This window comes from Podarcis gaigeae (genome assembly GCF_964106915.1).
Source record: "Podarcis gaigeae genome assembly, chromosome: 10".
NCBI lineage: Eukaryota > Metazoa > Chordata > Lepidosauria > Squamata > Lacertidae > Podarcis > Podarcis gaigeae.
Window position 1 is genome coordinate 66,999,107 of NC_139686.1, and position 23,333 is coordinate 67,022,439.

The window sequence follows — 23,333 nt, forward strand, 5'->3', positions numbered from 1 at the left end:
AGTCAATGCTGTTCAGCTTTTCTGCAGACCTATGACTGAGAGGCCATCACATATGCAAGCCATCTTGCCAGGTTCACCCCAAAATATGGCACCAATCATCTCCACATCCCTGTAATTAAGGGGCAGGTGTACACATTGCAGATACACACACACAACAAATGTGGCCATCATTTCTCATAAACAATGTAGTGCATATGAGTGTGATTTGAAAGCTCATGCACCCCCATTAAAAACGGCTTCTGGTTGGTAACTCTAGTTTATCTGTCTGTGTTGAGTGGCCCCAAAGTGTCAAATGAAATAAATTAAATCTATGCAGGCAGGTTGTTAACAGTTTATGGAGGTCACTATGATCTAATTTCACTGTTAGACACATAAACATCCAGAAATATACATATACACACGTGTGTGTGTGTGTGTGTGTGTGTGTGTGTGTGTGTGTGTGTGTGTGTCTTTTAAAAATACAGTTTGGTTATTTTAATTGTAAGTGTTTTTAAACAAATGATATGGTTCAGAATGGAACAGCCATTTAATGGGGAGGGCATGGATGGGTTTTGGAGGCAAAGCCTGTGGACCAAATAATGTGGTATTTGGAAGATTTCTAGAGCACTGCCATGACAGTAGCAAGAGGGCAAGTTGGAGAACTTACTGAAAGCAGAGTTCTGCAATGAGTCAGGAAGCCCAAAGTTAGATGTAACTGCAAACCAAAGTGAAGACTGATGGAACACAGTCTGCACAGCAAGCTTCGTTTATTCAGCTTTTTCATTTAACCATTTATATTCCACTTCTCTACCAATGAGGCAGTATGCAGCATTCTGATGTCAAATATCATCACCCATATATAATAAGAAGCTCACAGCACTCCAAAAATGACACATTGCACAAAGCTGACCATATGAGCAAGATATGCAACATCTTTCAGCTTGCAGTATTTTAAAATCACACCAAGTGAATTAGCACCCATATCTAATTATATATAAATACATAGTGCTATAATTATAACACATTGCACAAAACATAGCACGTTAACCAAGCATGAAATATATATTTACTTAATTTTTTTTTCTTTTTTGCAACAAATATGCATAATCATTAATAAACATTTATTTTCCAATTTCCCCCCTCCCTGTTGACTTCCCTCAACCTCCATTTCTGGTTTGTTACATCAGATGGTAAAATCTACTGTTTATATGTGATACTATGTTTTCCCATTGTTATATTTCTTGTTCTCTGTAAATAAAATTGTAAATGTTTATTTAAATCCTGCCAGTGAGTCCATTTTTTTTGTTTGTTTCTGCAAATATGTTGTAAAGGGGTCCCATTCTTTTTCAAAGTCACTATTGTCCTTTTCATGCAACTTGTCCATTAATTTTGCTAACTCTACATAGTTCATCAAATTTTCTTGCATTGTTCTTTGGATGGTACTCCTCCAGTCTTCCAGTTTTGTGCTATTAACATTCTGTTGTAGCATACATAAATAATGTCCATTTTTCTTTTGGCAACTCTTGTCCCAAAATACCCAACAGAAAAGCTTCTGTTTTTTTAACAAATCTTAATACATAAAGCAAATAAATAGGTTACCCAGAATAAAAGAGAATGGTGCAATTAGAAGACACAGATCTATTAGATTTGGAGGGATTTGACAATGTGTTCGGCTGGCATGCATATTTATAGTATGACAAGGTAAAGGCCCATAACACATTTAAAAACCATGTAATTAGGAAATCGTTGTATAATGTTTGGATAAAATATAAAGATCTCTTAGAAAGAAAGACACCCAGATGGCTTTCACCAATGGAGGCAAGAGCCCAGAAAAAATTAAATATGGACACCAAATGGTTGAGATATTATGATTTATTAATAGAAGAAGAGGAAGGTTACAAATTAAAACCATTTGATCAAGTTAAAGATAAGCTAAATTGGTTACATTACCACCAGATCAATGAATTGTATAAATTGGATAAGAAAAATGGTTTTGCTTTTGAAAAATCTAAGTTGGAGACAGAGTTGTTGGATATTAAAGGTAAAAATTTATCTAAAATGTATAAGCTATTGTTGGAGTGGCATACAAAAGATGAACAAGTTAAATCTGTGATGATAGATTGGGCAAGAGATGTAGGACACAATATAATGTTTGAGGACTGGGAAATATTGTGGAAGAAAGGGGTCAAGTTCACCGCATGTACTTTGTTAAAGGAAAATATAATGAAAATGATGTATAGATGGTATTTGACTCCTGTAAAATTAGCAAAGATATATCATAATTGTGACAATATATGTTGGAAATGTAAAGAAAAGGAAAGAACCCTTTATCATATGTGGTGGACCTGTCCCAAGGTGAAAGACTTCTGGGAAAAGATCTATAATGAATTGAAAAAAATGTTGAAATATACTTTTATAAAGAAAACCGAGGCCTTTCTTCTTGGAATAACAGGTTTGGAATTGCCCAAGAAAGATGTTAAACTATTTTTGTATGCCACAACTGCTGCTCGTATTTTGTTAGCTAAAAAGTGGAAAACCCAAGTATTACCAACGATAGAAGAATGGCAGATGAAGATGATGGATTTTTCGGAGCTAGCCAACCTAACCGGAAGAGTCCGCGACCAGAAGGAGGAGGAGTATCAGGAAGAGTGGAATAAATTTAATGATTATTTAGTTAAATTTGTTAAGTTAAACTAACTGAAAACAGCTTGCAAATGCTTAATGGGCTAAGGATTTTATTTATGTTAAGTGATGAATTAATATGTTTAATTCCATAAGGTGAAGATCTAAGGATGTTAATGTTTAAGTTAAATTTCATAAAAATTGGGATTTGGAAAACCGTTAAAAGGACATGCAATGAAATTCAACCAAGGGGAAGCGTGGAAGTCACTTAACAAAGTGAATAACTGTAATTTTCAATAAGGCTATTATTTATGTTTGTCTGTTTTGTGCGTTTGTTTGTTTATAATATTGTGAAAACTAATTTAAAAATTTTGGGGAAAAAGAATAAAAGAGAATGGAATCTCATGTATAGCTCCCCAAATATGTTTCCATCCTTGCTGTGCTCAACCTTTTAAAGGCAAATCTGCTACAAGTGGCAGCCATAGTCTTTGTGCAGAAACCTGTTGCTGCTTTTACAGTGTTCAGTAAAGGCTTTGGGCTCATCTGCAGATGCAGTTTTAATTGAGGACCCAAGGGCAATGAGCTGGGTTGCTGAGGAAAGGCACCTGCGAATGATATGACAGCAAAAACAATAGTGCTAACTAAGGTGCATGGGGAAAACAATGCGTTCAGTACCAAATATTCCACACCATATACACGAGATCACATCCTTGTCTGCATTCTGCTTTGTTCCAGAATTAACACCTTTCTGGTTTCACACCCAACAGCGGAGAAAGAAGACTGTAATTCCTACTGTGACCATGACATGGCGGTTTAAGGTTGTTAAAGGGTAACTAATCCAAATGTGGAACATGCAACCCTCAAGTTATGAACCATCTTTTCTCCCGACAAGCTGATTTTAAACCTGCCAACTTCAAAGTACCGGTAGTTGTGACTTTGTGTTTGTGTTTAACTTTCTAGAACCTTTGGGGAGACCCAGTCCCCGAGAACAAGACAACATCATAGCCCTTGGCAGCCTTGAGAAAAAAGAGGATCATAGCTCAAAAGACCACAGTAGGGTGACACCAGACTACTAAATTATTCCTCTACAAATATGATCTGTGGTAGGTTAATTTCATGTCCTCCAACATTTCAGTGATGAAAATAGGGACGTCCTCTTCAACAACAACAATAACCAGTGTTATTTTTCTAGAAAACGTGCCGGAACTCATCAGGAATGCCTTCCTTGTTCTTTTATAATGGCAATAGCACCCAACGAAGAGATGTCGGGACTGAGATCCGGAGAGTTCCAGCTGAAAAAAAGCCCCGATGATGATGATAATGTTATTATTTATAACATTGAGGTTGAATCCTGACAAGACAGAAGTACTGTTTTTGGGGAACAGGGGGCGGGCGGGTGTAGGGGATTCCCTGGTCCTGAATGGGGTAACTGTGCCCCTGAAGGACCAGGTGCGCAGCCTGGGAGTCATTTTGGACTCACAGCTGTCCATGGAGGCGCAGGTCAATTCTGTGACCAGGGCAGCTGTCTACCAGCTCCATCTGGTACGTAGGCTGAGACCCTATCTGCCTGCGGACTGTCTTGCCAGAGTGGTGCATGCTCTGGTTATCTCTCACTTGGACTACTGCAATGCACTCTACGTGGGGCTACCTTTGAAGGTACAACTAATCCAGAATGCGGCAGCTAGACTGGTGACTGGGAGCGGCCGCCGAGACCATATAACACCGGTCTTGAAAGACCTACATTGGCTCCCAGTACGTTTCCGAGCACAATTCAAAGTGCTGGTGTTGACCTTTAAAGCCCTAAACGGCCTCAGTCCTTTTTTAAAAAAAAATAAATATTTATTAAAGTTTTTTGATACAAATACCCAAATAATAAACAACATTACTTATATCAAAACGTGGTTTCATCACTTCTTTGGACTCCCTCACGTCTCCCGCTCCCACTTACATCGTTAAAAAGTTTTTCCAAGCAAATTATCAACTTGTTTACAATCTTGTATCCACTCATTTAAATACAATCTAATAATTCTCCAAAAGGTTTGTGTTTTCTTTAACCTCACTTATAATCAAATTCAGATCTAATTTAGTGGTGGCCAATTATTTATAATCTAGCATCCTTCTTAACATTCAAACAAATTACAATGTTTTTGTAAATACATCTTAAATTTCTTCCAGTCTTCCTCAATCCTCTCTTCTCCCAGGTCTCGGATTCTGCCAGTCATCTCGGCCAATTGCATATAGTCCATCAGCTGCATCTGCCACTCTTCCAATGTGGGTAAATCTTGCGTTTTCCAGTTCTTGGCGATAAGTATCCTTGCTGCCGTTGTTGCGTACAGAAAAAATGTTCGGTCCTTCTTTAACACCTTCTGGCCGACAATACCCAGAAGGAAGGCCTCTGGTTTCTTAGTGAAGGTATACTTAAATACCTTTTTCAACTCATTATATATCATTTCCCAGAAGGCCTTCTAAACGGCCTCAGTCCTGTATACCTGAAGGAGCGTCTCCACCCCCATCGTTCTGCCCAGACACTGAGGTCCAGCACCCAGGGACTTCTGGCGGTTCCCTCCCTGCAAGAAGCCAAGTTACAGGGAACCAGGCAAAGGGCCTTCTCGGTAGTGGCGCCCGCCCTGTGGAACGCCCTCCCACCAGATGTCAAAGAGAAAAACAACTACCAGACTTTTAGAAGACATCTGAAGGCAGCCCTGTTTAGGGAAGCTTTTAATGTTTAATAGGTTATTGAATTTTAGTGTTTTGTTGGAAGCCGCCCAGAGTGGCTGGGGAAACGCAGCCAGATGGGCGGGGTATAAATAATAAATTATTATTATTATTATTATTATTATTATTATTATTATTATTACACCCCAGCCTTCTGACTGGGTTGCCCAAGCCACTCTAGAAGGCTTCCAACATATATCAAAACATAATAAAACATTTTTTTTTTAAAAAAACTTCCCTATACAGGGCTGCCTTCAGATGTCTTCTAAAGTTACTTGTATCTCGCATAACTCCAAATGCTGGGGTGAAAACGGGTGGAGATTCTATATCTTTCACACAGTACAAGCCCCCCCCCCAGACACGTTTAAATCATGTATGGCCATGAACACACATGCAGAGACGAGAGGGGGGCGGAACGCAATGTTCTGTGTGGATGTTAAATCAGATGGGATGGGAACTTTGGCCATTGTCTAATTCTACCCCAGCTCCTCAAGCCTTTTGATTACACCCTTATCTGCCCCCTGCCTTTTTTTTTTTTTTAAAAAAATAATATTTCTGGTTTCTATTCCTTATTTAACTGCTGGAGAAAAGCTGCCTCTGACTTTGCTCCTTCCAGAGCTCCAGGGAGGCCTTGATGGTCTCTGAGGGGAAGAGAGACGCAGAGGAGTCTGGCCTTCGTGCCACATTCATTCCTGGGGGGCTCATTGCAAGAGCCAGTTGCCTTCCTGCAAGGCCTACCTAGAAGGGTGGTTTTTTATATATAAAATAAATAAATCATCCTTAGACCGCTCTGTTTTCTTGGGAGAGAAAATGAACTGGGTTGGTGGCTCTCGGTGAGTGCAGCCAAAAGGGCCTCATAACTGCTAAAGCAAACAGCTTGCAGCAGAAATGAAGGCCTCTGACCTCAGGCAAAGGTTTTGTGAAAGAATTGCTGCAAGACAGCTGGGAGCATATTAAGTTCCTCAAATGCAGATTTGCAAATGTAGATTTCCTTAAATCATTATGTTACGCTTCCTCAAATGTAGGTTTTGGTTTCTTTAAATCATCACATTACACTTATTGTGGTTCTGGGGGCTGTAGGGCCACCAAAGCAGGACCACAATAGATAAACAATGAAGCTTTTATTTTTATTTTTGCAAGGGGAGGGCTTTGAATTTTTGCCTGCTGTTTGGGGAGAAGATGGCAGCCATATTGGAACTGATCTGTGCAGCTCAGGTGCAAAAGGACAGCATCTCTCCCTATTCATTAGAACACTTGATTTTTAAAAGTGCTTTCCAATGAGCGTTGTGTTTGCCAGTTCAAAAAGTTGTACTCTTTATAATTCACAATCGGGCATTTGAGGATGACAGAAGCGGATGTGCCGAAGATGGCAAATTCATTCCGTGACCCAAGTTTTCCAGAACCTCAATCTCTGTGGTCCTAGAACCACACAGGCCTTGACTGAGGCCTAGTATTCATTCAGGTGATAAAAGCTGCCTCAGGGCTTCACCGCTTCAGGTCAAGGCTCACATGACTGAGGGTGAAGAGAGAGAGAGATAAAGAGTAATATTCTAATTGTGGTAGACGTTTTTGCTACAGGCATATTCCTGCATTGTCGGGGGTTGGTCTAGATGACCCGCAGGGTCCCTTCCAATTCTTCTGTGATTCTATGTTGAGGCATCTGTATTCTGGGAATCATTACTATTTTCACCACACTTTGACCATGCGGTAGGCTGCCCTCCGCATATAAGATGTGGGTTTAACTCCACACACTAATGAACATTTTTGTTGTAAGAAGATCTCACACCTCTTTACTGTATATGTGCATTGGAAAGACACAAAGTATAAACATGCTTGACTTTCTCATGTTTGGAATGTTTCTCCAAGTATAAATTCCTTTTGCATCCAAGACTGGCAAGAAGGGTTCTTGTCACGTTGATTTTTTAAAGGAATTGCTTTTTTTTAAGAAGAATTATTGATTCAGATGAGGCCCTAGGATTAGACAAATCCACAGAGGGTAAGACTAGCAATGGCTATGTTCTGCCTCCACTGTTGGAATGTCAAGTCACTGGGAATCACAAGTAGGCAGAGCGCTGTTGTGCTCAAGTCCTTTGATCAAAATGTAGAATTTAAGTATTTTCCTTTATTTTATTTGTTTTCCCTCCAACGGAGAAAAGTCTATTACTGGCTAGTTGGCTTTAAAACTTCGAATTAACAGGCATTTAAGAATTGAAGCATTCAATTGATTAGTGCAGATTTGCTTTAGCTGATGACCTGGTAAATAGAAGAGTATTAAACATGCTGTATGTAAATGTCTGCAATCATTTATTATTTCTGTATATTACGAATGTAATTACAAATTCATGTTTCTTTTAAATCTTTCAAGTAAAAGAATCATGCTCACCAAGGAGAAAAGAAAGCAGAAGGTAAGGAGGGATTACACTGAATTAGGAGGCAAGTGCAAATGTGATTTCTGCTTGCCAGAAATCAACAACAGAGAAGAGAGTATTAGCATCATTGAAGTCTGGAAACAGATTAATTTTTCCAGAGAGGAAGATGTGATAATATGAAGCCATTCACAGTGTTCAAACACTCCATTTTTTCTGCTTGTAGACAGAAATGTCCCGTGATTGGAAATGAGGAATTAAAAACCCATGCAAGTCAGCCATTCCCAAATCATGTTTTTTCGGTTCATATTGTCAGTGTCCTTTTCAAGGTTCTACTTTCAGGCTGAATTCTTTCACAACTGCTAACTCTTCTCTTTTGCTGCCAATGGCACTAGCTGTTTTGAGGATCTTGGTGGAATGATCAAGGGAAAGTTCTTTTTTTTTTAAGGCAGTTTGTAATTGTTTGCCGCCTTGAGGTGGCATATATGTATGACTAAGGGCCTGTTTCTTTAGCAAGGAAGTGTACATTGTTATGACATTTTCCTGTCATTCTTAATATAATAGGACTTCTTCGAAAAAGAAAAGCTTAAATCAAAGATGAAGCTGTTGGGAATTTCTCCCCTTAAAAGCTCAGCTGTCAGCTTAGATCTCCTCAATCTGTGTGTTGTTAATCAGATATCTACCAAGAAAGATTGTTCTGGTGAGTTTAACTGCAAACTTAATTGTCAAAGTTTTACAATTAAAAGCATCACCATAGGAAAAATGTGGCTAAGTTCTCCAACATTCACTCCATCAAATTTACTCCTACTTCATCAAATCTGAACCACAACCTTTTTGTGTTCATTGAATGTCCTGCTAACTAAAAATGAAAACATAATGCTGAAAAAGTTGTAACCCACAATGAACATAGCAACAGTAATGAGTACTGTATAGCACTGTTTAAAAAGTGTTTTGGTCCTGCAGTCTTACCAAAACATTGGATGTCCCTCTTTAATTCACTCAAAGGACTGTTAATCTTTTGAGTACTTTCATTACAGAAAATGTTCGAAAGGCAGTTCATGTGGATATTAACAGAGGAGTAAAATTCCCGCTGAGAAGGCACAATGTAGAACTTCCTGAGTCACCACAACATAGGCAGTCTAAACCATACCAAGATGACACTGAGCACAGGTACATCCCAATATAATTTTCTGAATTGTAATATTTTGATTCGTTGTATCTGTCTACCTACCGACGTACGTACCTCCCTACCTACCTATCATAGACTACATTGGCATGCAGGTGCAGCTATGTGAAGAGTTATAGGTTCTAGCTGAAATGAATACATCCCAGGCAAATGTTTTAATAATCACTGCACATCACAGATTCTTAGCTCTTTTTCTTATATATGCCACAATCTCTCACACATTAAAGTGAAAATGTCAGTAGCCTATAAGAATGCTATGGAATTTTCTGATCCCTTATGAAAATCAATCGCCATGAGATGCTACCGTTTCTTTCTGAAGTCAGAGGATCCCAACAAGACAAGCTGAGAAAAGTTTTAACATTATGAAAGAATGGTGACGTTGACAGTGGTTGCATACAGCTTGAGCTCCTGCTTTAAACCGATTAATAGATCTTCCTGTTGGTATAAAACAGTGTGAATGTTTTTTACATTTAAAAGAGGTGTTCCATGTACAGATGTGTTTGGGAGCCTGTCACAGCAGAAAGCCCTCTTTAGTGCCCCTAGTAAAGCTATTGGGCTCAGAATCAACATTATTTATTCAAATAATAAAACATGACTTATTTATTTGGGCTCTGCATAATAAAGTGGTGACGCACCTCATTATCTTTTGCTTGGCTTGGCCTTTTGGTGTTATGATTACTATCCATTTGACAAAGTGGAGTCTGGGACATGAAAGTTTATGCCACAATATACAAGTTAGCTTGGACTCAAGGTCCTGGAGGAGACCACAGCCTCCTTTTGCTGCTATACACCTGAAGTTTGTCACTAAGGCCATGAGTAGATAGGCATAGGATTACAGTGTAAGAGTTTAATTTTGCCCGAGTCAGCGTCAAGAAAACCCAAGAATACCAAATGCCCTCTACGTACTCTGATAAAGATGCAAATCTCAGTACCTCTGAAAATATACAATTTTTTTCTCAAACAATAACACCTTGGAGGTCCCAGGCCTCAAGGAGATTAGACTGGCTTTGACCACAGCCAGGGCCTTTTCAGCCCTGGCCCCAGCCTGGTGGAACGCTTTTTTGCAAGAGACCAGGGCCCTGCGGGATTTGATATCTTTCCGCAAAGCCTGCAAGATGGAGCTGTCCTTCCAGGTCTTTGGCTGGGGTCCAGTCTGACCCCTTCTTCTTCTTTTTTTAATAAGACCCTGTATGCAAGTGGCCTCCCTAACCCTTTCCACTGGCTCATATAAGACGAGCACAAACATTTGGGCCTGGTGAGCACTCAATACTCCCAACCCCTATAGTATCCCAACCCAATCCGTGGGTTGCCATCTGATTTTATTCTGCTCCTGATTTTAAGCTGTATTTTAATCGATTGTTTGATTTATGTTTTTAATGTATCATATAATTTGATGTTAGCTGCCCTGAGCCTGGTCCTGGCCATGGAGGACAGGGTATAAAGTTGTTGTTGTTGTTGTTGTTGTTGTTGTTATTATTATTATTATTATTATTATTATTATTATTAAATTTCCTTGTCATAATAGGCTACAACAGGAGGTATTAGAAAAAAGAAGAAAATATCTATCAGAAAAGCAGAACATTCAGTCCCAAGTAAGCTATGCTTATAACATGCCTACCAAGCTTTTTATGTTACACTCAGTTGTGTCACTGTTGGCTCTATGCTAGTTACAGCATAATATTTTGCATCCACCAAATGGCTCTTGCTAAAATTCCTGTGAGATCTTGTACAATAAAAGTTTATGCCCTAGTGATTTACATTTATTGCATAGTTTTGTTTAATAGTTGTCTTTCCCCAAATAGTGCTGGTGGTGGCATATAAACCCATAATCATCAAAATACTATTTTAAAATAAGATTCATAAGCATAAGTAAATCAGTGTATGCTAGTAGAAAGTCTCAAGGTTCATTTGATTGTCTATCAGGAAAAAAAAAACAGATTTCCCAGGGTTTTAGAAGTTAAGCAAGTGTCCAAGGACATACTGCATCTGCTACAAAGTGTTCTTATAATCTGTTGACAGTGCCTACAGTCTTCTCAGCCAGCAAATACTATATGTGAAGAACCTTGGTTTTCAAAGGCTGCCTGCAGGCAAAGGAATTTCAGTAACCCAGATGTAGACACAGCTTCTGGTCTATATTTCCAGCAATTGAATAGGTAGGGACAGGCTTTATATTGCAAATAAAATATAATGCAGAGTGGATTTTTATCCGCTTAAAAATATAATGGCTTCTGAAGTGCATAATTATATTACTTTTTGGTTTTTTTGCATCTTGAATATAACACTTGAGCTAAGATATTACTGTACTAGGCTTGCTGTGCTTTTTGTTTTTCATATACAGAGAATTCAGTTCTTTGTTGTTCTGAGAATTCAGATTCTAGAGTTGTTTTCACAACACATATTGTGGTATTGCTGGAGCTTTGTACAGACATTGGAGACTAGGCATGGTGAGCATATCAGAATCACGTTTCCCCTCACACACAACTCCAGTCCTAGCATCACATGATGGATTGTCATATTTGCAGAGGGGCCTACGGTCATAGAGCCCATTGCCTGCAGGGTGCAGCCACCCAATCTATACATTCTAATTTTGTCATGTACAGATTGCATGGCTGGGGCCTTGACATTTTTGACTACAAACTTAAGCCTATATGCAAAAGGATGATCCAATATAAGATCATTACAACGTGGGTGGGTATGCACATCAGATAAGCAACCAAACATCACAGTTGTGATCCCTGCACCATGCATATCAAACATCTACAGGACGCTTTGGTTTAATGTAAATTTCTTCTGCCAGTCCTTGCATTAATCACTGTGCTTAATTTATGAATTTGCTTATGACGAAAGAGGATCAGAACGCTCTCATAAATTACATAAACAGAACAGGGAACAAAGCCAAATGGACTATTGAAATGACACAGCGTGACAATTATTAGCTTCTTTTGTCTCATTAAACCATACTTGCACAAATGGGATCGTAGACAACTGATGCTCTCAGCAAACACACGGCCTATTTTTAACAATACATTTAAAATGTATTGTTAAGTATGGCATGATAGTATTCCGAGAGCCATTATGGATCCGAACATGCTTTCAGAATTCTATCACAGTATGCATGATAGCCCATTAGGTGTTGCATATTGCTAACATCTTTCCCTGTGCTTTTCATGCAAAAGTGCTTTATTCCTCTCCTCCTGCTACTGTCAAGTTTACTGCAGTGGAGCTGCAGTGACATACAGTGGTTGAACTAGTTAGTCACAACTGCTTAAAATAAGATGTTTCATATGATTCTGAAAAAGACTAAAACAAGGTCCCAGTTTCTCTTCATAATCGAGATATAACGTGCTTAAAGTATTCGGAATTCTAAAAAATTGGGTAATTCCAGAGAGAGAGACAGAGAGAGAGAGAGAAAGAAAGAGAGAGAGAGAGAGAGAGAGAGAGAGAGAGAGAGAGAGATCATATTGAAGTGAAGAACATGCAGGTTTATAAGGTAAAGGGACCCCTGACCATTAGGTCCAGTCATGACCGACTCTGGGGTTGCGGCGCTCATCTCCCTTTACTGGCTGAGGGAGCCGGTGTACAGCTTCCGGGTCATGTGGCCAGCATGACTAAGCCGCTTCTGGTGAACCAGAGCAGCGCACGGAAACGCTGTTTACCTTTCTGCAGGAGCGGTACCTATTGATCTACTTGTACTTTAACGTGCTTTTGAACCGCTAGGTGGGCAGGAGCAGGAACCGAGCAACGGGAGCTCACCCCGTCGTGGGGATTCGAACCGCCGACCTTCTGATCGGCAAGTCCTAGGCTCAGTGGTTTAATCCACAGCGCCACCCACGTCCCATGCAGGTTTATACTATTAATATAATATGTCAGCAGATTATATGTTGCTTAGCTGTTTAAGTGCTCACCTTTTCATTTTCTCCACCCCATCCCCACAAAGTCCAGACTATAGTAACCCATTTGGCAAGTCTCCCAAGGTCAGTGATGACACAAATTTCAGAAGCCATTGCAATGAAGAGCCATTGTTTGGGTTTGTGAATAACATATTAGAGGCTACTGCTGGTGAAAGCTCTCGACCCATTGCAGCTTTCTTTGAAGAGGAGAAACAGCAGTTTCCAACTGCTCCTTCTTCCGATTCCAGCCATTCTTTCGGTAACAAAAGTATCATCGACCAGCTGTTTACCGATTCAGCTAATGCAAATGAAATATCCAGAATGCCTAGTCCTTACGATATGGAAGAAATGCACCAGATGTCAAGTTGTGCTCACAGGTGCCATGCTGAAAGAGACCTCAGAGGCATTTTCACAGCTCCAGAGCAGATTTTCTTCCCAAACAGCCAGAGCTTAAATGCAAGTACCCAGGAGTCCATTAATCAGCCAAGAGATTACTGTATTCAAGAACGAAAGCCTGTAATGTTTTCTGAACAGCAAGAGAATGCTAAAAACTTTGGAAATACAGGTAAATGTAAAGTAATTACAATGTAGAGGTCTTCTCATATTTAAGGAGCCCAATAATACAATTAGTAAATTGTCCTTTGTGCTTCATAAAGTGCTTCATAAAGTAAAGGTAAAGGGACCCCTGACCATTAGGTCCAGTCGTGACCGACTCTGGGGTTGCAGCGCTCATCTCGCTTTACTGGCCGAGGGAGCCAGCATACAGCTTCCGGGTCATGCGGCCAGCATGACTAAGCTGCCTCTGGTGAACCAGAGCAGCGCATGAAAATGCTGTTTACCTTCCCGCCAGAGCGGTACCGATTTATCTACTTGCACTTTGATGTGCTTTCGAACTGCTAGGTTGGCAGGAGCAGGGACCGAGCAATGGGAGCTCACTCCGTCACGGGGATTCGAACTGCCAACCTTCTGATCGGCAAGTCCTAGGCTCTGTGGTTTAACCCACAGCACCACCCGCATCCCTTAAGTGCTTCATATGAGGACCTATATATCAAAGGGACCTCTTGAGGACCTATATATTGAAGGGGATACACACAGATGCACTGCACTCACCATAGGGTGCTATTGGTTGAGACAACGTCTCTTACACACTGCTTTCTTTTTCACCATGTAAGGGAATGGCAGCCATTCACTTGTCTGGGAGAAATTAGAGGGAAGGGTTGGGTGCTGAAGCTGCATCTTACTAGGCCCAGAATCCTAACTGAGGAACCATATTTGCTTTCTCTCAAATGTATTTGCATTGCATCCCACTTAACTTTATCCCATATTATTGCATGGATTCCATCAAGAAAGAGGACAGAGAGCCAACCTCTATGCAAAGCCCCACTTCTGCAGAATACATCTTGGCTTTTAAGCTTATTACCAATACCCTTGTCTTTTAAAATAAGTTACCAATATCATCATTATATGTGCAGTGCATTGGCTTCCTGCCAAATTTGGAAGTGGATTAACAGCATACATAACTGTTCTTGTCATGGAGCTATGGGGAGATGCAGCAACAATGATCACTGCTGGTTATCTGGTTGCATTTAGAATTAGATTACAGATAGACATATTGATCCAGAATTCTATGTGTGTATATGAAGCTTCTATACAAGTGGGGATTCCCATTCATTTCCAGGGAGGAAGTCAGTGAGCGAATGGATTCCCATTAAAATTAATGGAGAAATTGTTCCAGGGAAAGTGTTTCATTAAGATTCTCCACACCTAAAACACAACACATCACATATGTGCGGTACATACATGGTTGTTGTTTTTTGTTTTTTTGTTTAATGGTTATTATGGATGTATCTGAAGTTATATTTTATAACTTTTTTATTTTCAGTGGGATTTGAAAGCCAAAAGAGAAATATCAAGGTAGCAGACAGCATGCAAATTTGCTTAGAGAAAAGGTAAGTCTTTGAAGCATTTGTGCTTCATTTAACCCAGGGGTCGGCACGATTTACCTCGCCTGGGCCAATTCACTCCCATGGAGATCACTCCGTCAGCCAGAGTGCGTCTGCGCATATGCGATTTCTGGCACCGTGGAAGTGAGTCCCTGCTCCGTGCCGGTTTAGCGCAATGAGCAGGGACTCACAGAGCGGGTGGCTCGGTTTGGGGGCGGTCCATCGGCCATTTAAACGACCCCCGTGGGCCGCTTGTCGCCCATGGGCTGCAGGTTGTCGACCCCTGATTTAGCCTTTAAAGTAGTGATATGGTGCCTAGTGCATATATTCAAGTATTTCTGTTGTTACAATCTCTATAGCACTCTGGCTCTCCAGTTTCAGTGTCCGGTTCAATGTGTGCATTTTTAAAAGCTTAGTTTTATGATCCACATCTGTCAGCTTGCACACCACAGGTTAGTGGTAACCAACACGGCCCCCTCCATATCTGGTGGACTACAAGCACCATGATCATTGGCCATGCTGCCTGGGACTGATGGAAGCTGAAGTCGGACAATGTCTGGAGGGCAACATGTTGGTTACCCCTGCCAAAGTCATCGCCTGAGGTGATAGCAGTTAATTAGTGATAGCTTTTGTTCAGCAAAGCATCCTAGATGTTTGTGTACTTACTGCAGTTTCTCAGAGTAAGTCATTGTGCAGTTGCCCTAAGGCCTAAGAGTTTTAAATTGATCTGAATGACAAAAGGACATACCAGCATATCACACTAAAGGTTAGGCTGGTGTTTGTGTTACATCAGAAGATCCCATGCTATCACTCCATTTCAGGTTGCAAGCTACCTCACACTCCTTCCCCAACTTTGTTTCATAACAAAAATGGTTGTGTTAAGAAATACAGTAATACCTGTTGAATGTTTAGCAGTTATTATTGAGCAAGGAAACCTACTGCCTATTGTATGCAGTTATTTTTGAACAAAGATAAAGGCTGAGCATATGACTTATTTTAGAATTACAGTCTTTGGTCCCATTAGGCTAATGTTTTATATGATAATGCATCTTATTCCTCTGACTTCTACTGTTACAGTGTGGCATAGAACAGGCGTTTTCAGATCAGGGTCCTAGTGTTAGATCTCCATTACTCAAAAAGGTATAAACTATTCAGTTAACACTATAAATAGTTTAATTATAGCTACCGTAACATACCAAAACACCACTAGCAATGTTAGTTTTAGTTTGGTGATCAGGGACTGAAACTGCAATAGAAGTGACTCCCCTCTCCCAATATTTTGCAGCAGGAAGGCTGGATGGGCAGAACATAATCTGAGTAACTTGCAGATATTTGGACTTGAACAGGTAAAAGCTTTGTATGGTTTGCATTGTGTGTAAAGGGAAGCAGCTCGAGTAGAATATGGCATGTTTTCATTTATGCTGTGTGCCCTCTGGTGCTGAAACCTGGCATCTTGAGCACTTTTCTCATTATATGAGGAAAGGAAGTCTCTTCCGATGAGCTTAGATTGGGCTCTTGACTATTCCTTAATTGTCTGAATATTGGTGGGCTACACCAAATATTAAGCAAAATTCTTTAGGGGGGTATGTTTTGAAGAGTAAATTTTCAAAAATGTTCCAGGTTAGCAGTACTACTTAGAGGAGCACGACTCACATTTGTTTCAAACACTGCATTTCATGCCACTGTACTGAGAGTATGTGCAAACAGACACATCATGATGCGAACTAAACTGGGAATCAGAATCAATTGTGGGCGGAGCTGAGGAGAATGCAATAAAGAAAGCAGGGGCAAAGTGATGGAATATCACAGCCGAGAATGTAGATGGCAATATAGGTAGCAGGCAAGCAGGTAGATACTATGGAACTCCAGGACAGGATAGCATCATGCAGGTTGTTCCCCCACCTAGCATTCACCATGCCCCTGTGGGCATGGTGAACAGAGTAACTTGCTGTAGGGTTTCCATTTTTGTTGGTCAACCCACATTTGTTATCACATCTAGATCAGCCTGTAGAATCAGCCCTTAAGAATTCAGTGGGAGCAAAAGGCTGAGCAGTGAAAGAGAGAGATCAGTATTTCCTACCCTGGGATGGCTCACTCAGTAGAGCATGAGACTCTTAATCTCACGGTCATGGGTTTGGGCTCCACGTTGGGCATTGCAGGGGTTGGATTTGATGGCCCTCATGGGCACTTCCAACTATATGATTCCATGACAGCTCTTTGCTCTTTCTTTTCTAGCTCTGCTATAACGTCAAAACAATTATTAAAGTTAGTATAATTTGAAATTAGTATGGCAAATGCCATTATTATTATGGGTAGCTTTTACTTGGGTTACCTTGGAGTGGAATTTTGATATTTTTTTTCAAGTATAAAATTGACAGCCCTTTCTATAGATTACCAAGCATCAAGACCTTGACATTTTAGTTGTTTTCTCAAACTCAGTATGACAAAATGTTAGGTTCTGTATAGAGAATGGCATTAGTATGTTGGCAACTGACTTGTTTTTGAGAGTATGATTCAGCTGTTAAGGGGGAGTTAATTATGAAGTGGGAAACTATTACTAACCCAAAGAGGACTGGCTAATTGCCACTCATCACTCCTGTGGAAAGTGGGCAAATTCCCAAGGATTTATATCAGATATGAAGGTTGTGATGAGGAGAAACCGTATTTGATTTTCCTGAAGTGTTTTATTAATTAATTTGTCTGTTTTATTTATTCATTAAATCTATATCCCACCCTTCCTCCCAAAGGGGCCCATACTTTCTAGGTCATCTTTCAGCGTTACCCCTTCTAAGCCAGCTTCCAACATATTGAAACAAAGCGCATTACAAGAACAAAAGCATAGTGTAAAACACCACATGGCTCATCTCAAATGTGTGTGACAAGAGCCTATGTACTGCACACGATACACTCAAGTGTTACCCTTCCCTATCAGCTCAGCGCTTATTTCTCTTGTGTGTGTGTGTGATAAGGGAAAAGCTGGAATATTAGAGACTGTTCTCATTCTACAGTGGTCCAGTTGCCTGCCATTCCCCCAAACTGCTCTCAGCAAATCTGAGAGCCACACTCCTAGAGTACATCTGGAGAAAAGAGCTAGATCACTGTAGCAGCAGAACTTAGGAAGATCAGATCAATTGGTTCAGGCAGTGGAGCTGCACAGATGAAGGGCGAGATGATTCTCCTAATCATACTCTCCATTTTTAATAGCATCAGATGTTGAATAAACTCATTTGTCTCATCTGGTGGTGAAAAGATACCTTACCTGGTTCAGACCAGGACAGAGGAACGGCCTAGAATGATGGAGATGCAGGTGAAAACTCGCCAGACTTGGAAGGGCCAAGGCAGCACTCAATAAGATGGGGGAACAAACTCCTGCAAAGAGGAGCCTCACTTTCCCCATTTCATTTCAGCAAGCTGTGTTTGTGCATGAACGAGAAGCTACAGTGCTTTTGTCTCAGGGTGCAATCTGGGGGTTGACTGCCTATAGTCCAGCCCTCTACAAACAGTAGTTGTAGCAATAACAATGAAGCACAACTCCCCATCTGCAGCTGCAGGTGAGAGAAGGTCCTTAGGTCAACTTGGCTTGATAGGTGTTGCCTTTTACTCTTCCTTCCCACCACTTAGCAATAGCAGAAATTCAGTCCTACATGCATGTCGGCCTCTAGTCCTTTCCACTTAACCTGTGTCTCATTCAGTGAGGATTGTGAAGCCTAGGAAGAAAGTATAGGAGGCCTGGTTCCTTATACTGAATGACCTCTTCTATGTAGAGTCAGTGTTGTGCAGCAGTCTCATGAGTGAATATCTACACCTTGTTAAGTCATTTAGCAAAGGTCCAGTGGGCCAGTTGCTATGAAGACAGATAATGACCTAGTAATCTTTCTTTATGTAAAAGGCAAGTTATGTCCATTTTCCTGGGTTAACTTCGAAGCTTATGGTTTGAGATCATGGTAGAAATAGGAGAATGTGAGCTGCTTAGTGCAATATTATTGGAATGACTGGTCAACAATTTATGGGATTTGCCTGAAACAAAACTGAGGAACCCAAAGTAAAATGTACAGTAAATGAAGTTAGACTAACACCATCTTTAATTTTCTCAAAAACAACAACAACAACCCGAGAAAGGAAACCTGCAGTTACTATGATCAGCATTCAAAGCATGGAAAACAAAAAAGTTAGTACTAATTTCAGATTCCTTAGTTTTCTTAATGGTCAAGAAGAACAGAACACATGTTCTTTAAGTCTGAGTATCTCACCTAATGAGTTGTTATGTAGCTTTAACTCTTCTTAAATAGGTAAACCACTGTTGATGGACCTGTTGATGGCATTTTACCATTGTACTGTGGAGAGTGTATTAACTTATGGTCTGTGTGTGTGGTTTGGGAGCTGCATGGCCAGGGGAAAAATAATGCTGTTCAGGGTTGTAAAGATTGCAGAGAGAATAATTGGGTGCACTCTTCCCACCTTAGATCAAATCTATGCTGTCAGGTGCCATAAGAAAGCTGCAGAGATAGTGCAGGATAGTGCACACCCCGGAAATGATCTCTTTCAGCTTCTGCCTTCTGGAAGAAGGTATAGGGTTATAAATACCAGGACTAGCCGCCTGAGAAACAGTTTCTACACAAATGCAATTCTGGTTCTAAACACAGCATAAGAAGTCTCTATAGTATATTGTATTTTAAAATGGGGTTTCAGAGTTTTTAGGGGTTTTTGAATGTTTTATGTAGATTTTCAATTTCATTGTTCTGTATGGGACAATGACAATAAAGATATCGTATAAACCACTGGGCGGAACAAGCCTATGAGGGTGAGGAGGGAGAATCTGCGGTGGAAGATATCACCCAGTCCAAAGCCATATGGCGCTCTTGACAACAGAGCAAAATAAGTGTCCTTTAATTTCCTCCTTCCCACTGTCCCTTGCCACTTAGTCATTTTCATCTTTTAAAAAATGTTTCCCTCCCATTGGTTCTAAATCATGGGGAAATTAGACAACATTCTTTTAGAAAAGTTTGTTAGTGCTTAGAATTTTGAGATATATATTGTTTCAGATGAAGAATCTCAGCTAAGCAACCAGTCACCTAGTTATTCTCCAAACCGAACAGAGAGCTATGCCACTACTACATCTGCTGAGGTAAAGCGAGGCAAATATTGCCACAACTGAGTTTACACAAGCTTATCCAAGTGTCTGGGAATAAGCAGGGGTGCCAATGGTTTTTTGTTTTGTTTTTTTAGCCCAGTAGAGTGTATATATTTATGAGCAGGGTTTAATACAGCGGGTCACATAAACAGCAAAAATCATTCCTATATGACATTAACTATAATGGTGATTCACTGGACCCAGACGTGCACAATTAAACTGACAATTCTGTTTCAACAGTCTGAAGAGGAAGAGCAGGATGGAAGAGCAGTGTCATACTTTGAAAACTCTTTTGCAAGAAATGATGGCAATCCACTTCCAGTTTCAGGAAATCAAAAGCTGGGGTGCAGTTGCCAGTCAACGGCCATGTATTCCATTTTCCTCGACAAGAAAACAACTGACATTCACCCCCAGGCAAAACCAGCCAGGCCCCTGAAGAAAGATATGTTGTACAGAGCTCAAACACACAGATCGTGTGAAAATAAACATGCTAATTTCAAGGCGCAGCTCAACGCTTGGTCGCAAACAGAGACACGTGCTGAAGAAATAGAAAAATCTGACGCAGCCGTGCAATGCAATATAATGCAGGCTTGCAGCTGTAATACCGTGCCATCCTCTGTCCATAGTGCTGAAATCACCACTTCCGCCAGCAAGGTAGAGACCACTGGAGGGCAGAACATTCCTGCAGATGAAAGCTGAAGCACTGCTCTGAGAAGCACCCATTTGTTGAGAGTTAAGAGTTTGTCTCTTGAAACAGTACATGGCAAAATAAACTTAGGCATTCTGGATTACAGTAATAAAGGGGAGGGGTGTGATTAAATAAAGAAGTCATATCAAATCAATCTATATGCTTATTAGCTGTTTCATAAATATGGGAGTTTTGACCGATTTATTCTTTTTAAAGAATGTGGACACACATATTTGTCCTGCTCAGACACAGTTAAATCCCTTGGCCATGATGAAACATAGGGTTAAATGTATACTACAGTGATTGTAACAGGCTTAAGCATGGTTAATTTAGTGTTAATTGGAGCCAGTTTAAACAAGGTGTGTTGCGTTGGGTGGCGACCTCTTTTGCACAGCTGTTTGCTCCTCCCCCCCAAAAAAATTCAGTATATCCTTCTGTAGTATACACAACTGATAAGAACATATGGTAAAAGAAATGTCTCTATTTTAATTCTGCCTTTTTCTTCCTGAAGGCAATGGACCTATTCAGAGGTAACAAGTTGCTTGGACAAACCATGGTTTGTTGGTAGAGGAACAAGCTTGAACAAGCCCTCCTCTACCCCATCCCTCAACCTCCTCCATGTGTGCTCAGCTGCAGAAAAAACTTACAGGTTTCTTAAACCATATTTGCCTGTGATCTCCAAACTGGAGAACTGCGGTTTAAGCACTGACTACAACCAGAATTAGTTTGCAGTGCTGGTTGGGGGGCAGCACTTAAAACACAGTTTCTGGGTTTATATTCAAAAACTGTGGTTTATAAAACTGTGTTTCCTCTGCAGTGACTGTGCAAAAGGAAGAGGAATGGAAAGGAAAGGGACAGGATAGGACAAGCTTGTTGGTTCTTCATGTGCCAAGAAACTGATGGCTTGGAAAAGGCCCCTTACATCTGAATAGGATCGTGGAAAAGGGAGTCTTTATATAGAACCAATTGTTTCCACCTCTGTTGTCAACACACAAAATACTCTTTTCATTATCTGCATTAGAAATTGCTGAGCAGGAACATAGAAATTCATTGTGCAATTAGAACTGTTAACCAAAGTTACTTCATTGTAATCTGCTATTGCATAAACATTACGAATGGTAGTATATAAAATAAAAAACATATTCCAAAACATCATTTCTCAGCTGTTTAACTTAATTTAACCACTATTGGCTTTTACTTTGTTTGGATGATTTTCTTGAGCCTGAAAGGTTGATATTTACTCTTATTTTATTCAGTAGCTATGTGATCTGCAATCTGGAATAAAATTGTTTTCTTTTACTCCCTGTTCTTTGAAACGTAACTCTGCTGTGACACCCAAATCCTCTATTGGCTGTTGACTGTATTCCCTGCTTCAGCACTGCTACATCAGTGTCAGTCAGCCCTGACAAGCTGTGGTTGAACAGAACCTCCACTTTCATTTTAAACTCTGGCGTTCTGATTATTTCCCACGATCCCATTTTGTTAGGAAATGTTTTGGGTCAGAAGAGAGACATTAACTGCTGTTCTTTCAGTACTGCAAGAAAGGCAGGGATTAACTGAAGGTTAATATGCTGTGCCTTTTTCCTTCTCAGTGAGCATTGTTGAAAGATTTGCTGACCCTGCTTCAGCTGGGTCCTTCTGGTAGCATGTTTCTCATTCAGGAGATGTTGTCATGTAAAAGGTTTGTGTGTGTGTTCTCCGGCATTCAAACTGTGTTTTAAAGCACCAGAAGCAGATTCACATATAAAACAACAACGACAATTTTCCTTGACAGGCATCACACAAACCAGTAGACGTTGGCCAAGTAGGTGTTTCTACTGCAGGACACTCGAGGGTGCTATAATTCCTACATAACCGAAAACTGAAAGTGCTTCTCTTAGAATCTATACCAACCTGCTGGCAGAGGAAGAATCCAGAAGAAAGACACAAGACTATTTTCTTTACTTGGTCCTTTCCATCTTCTGCAGGCAAGATTTAAGTGTCCATTCTGGGCTTACCAGTCTCATCAGTCTTAGTAACTAAACTGCCTTGCACTCAACATTTTTGGGAAAGGCAATATATACAAACAGATTAGCAGAACTAGCACACATTGTTGTTGTTTAGTCGTTTAGTCGTGTCCGACTCTTCATGACCCCATGGACCAGAGCATGCCAGGCACTCCTGTCTTCCACTGCCTCCCGCAGTTTGGTCAAACTTATGCTGGTAGCTTCGAGAACACTGTCCAACCATCTCGTTCTCTGTCATTCCCTTCTGCTTGTGCCCTCCATCTTTCCCAACATCAGGGTCTTTTCCAGGGAGTTTTTTCTTCTCATGAGGTGGCCAAAGTCTTGGAGCCTCAGCTTCAGGATCTGTACTTCCTGTGAGCATTGAGGGCTGATTTCCTTCAGAATGGATAGGTTTGATCTTCTTGCAGTCCATGGGACTCTCAAGAGTCTCTTCCAGCACCATAATTCAAAAGCATCAATTCTTCGGCGATCAGCCTTCTTTATAGTCCAGCTCTAACTTCCATACATCACACCCTCGTACCTCCGGGACCGCCTCTCCTGGTATGCCCCACGGAGAGCCTCAAGGTCCATAAATAACAACACCCTAGTGGTCCCGGGCCCTAAGGAAGTTAGATTGGCTTCAACCAGAGCCAGGGGCTTTTCAACTCTGGCTCCGGCCTGGTGGAACGCTCTGCCTCATGAGACCAGGGCCCTGCAGGATCTGATTTCTTTCCGCAGGGCCTGTAAGACAGAGTTGTTCCGCCTGGCCTTTGGCTTGGAGCCAATTTGATTCCCTCCCCCTCTTTCTTATTTCCTTTCTCCTCCTGT

At 40.7% G+C, this 23,333-nt stretch overlaps 1 protein-coding gene across 7 annotated transcripts; it reads left to right on the top strand.

The window, feature by feature from the left end:
* Positions 1-5,593: 5,593 nt before the first annotated feature.
* Positions 5,594-21,670, top strand: REDIC1 (regulator of DNA class I crossover intermediates 1). Of its 7 annotated transcripts, none has more exons than XM_083701529.1 (12): positions 5,594-6,778; positions 7,682-7,721; positions 8,247-8,382; positions 8,720-8,852; positions 10,394-10,460; positions 10,888-11,021; positions 12,806-13,323; positions 14,641-14,707; positions 15,987-16,047; positions 18,821-18,869; positions 19,744-19,826; positions 20,070-21,670. In XM_083701529.1, the coding sequence occupies exons 2-12, from the start codon at positions 7,692-7,694 to the stop codon at positions 20,529-20,531; spliced, it is 1,740 nt and encodes a 579-aa protein (XP_083557655.1). In that variant the 5' UTR covers positions 5,594-6,778; positions 7,682-7,691; the 3' UTR covers positions 20,532-21,670. The 7 variants fall into 7 exon arrangements, with proteins under 7 accessions (XP_083557655.1, XP_083557656.1, XP_083557657.1 ...); XM_083701530.1 differs by having other exon boundaries at positions 5,594-6,531; XM_083701531.1 differs by having other exon boundaries at positions 5,594-6,337.
* Positions 21,671-23,333: the final 1,663 nt, after the last annotated feature.

Bases quoted from the DNA above. Each gene is read 5' to 3' on its own strand.
- REDIC1 (XM_083701525.1), top strand. From the start codon at position 6,127: ATGAACTGGGTTGGTGGCTCTCG. The intron at 6,150-7,681 runs GTGAGTGCAGCC...AAATCTTTCAAG, and splicing joins AACTGGGTTGGTGGCTCTCG to TAAAAGAATCATGCTCACCA. The intron at 18,870-19,743 runs GTTAGTACTAAT...ATATTGTTTCAG, and splicing joins AAAGCATGGAAAACAAAAAA to ATGAAGAATCTCAGCTAAGC.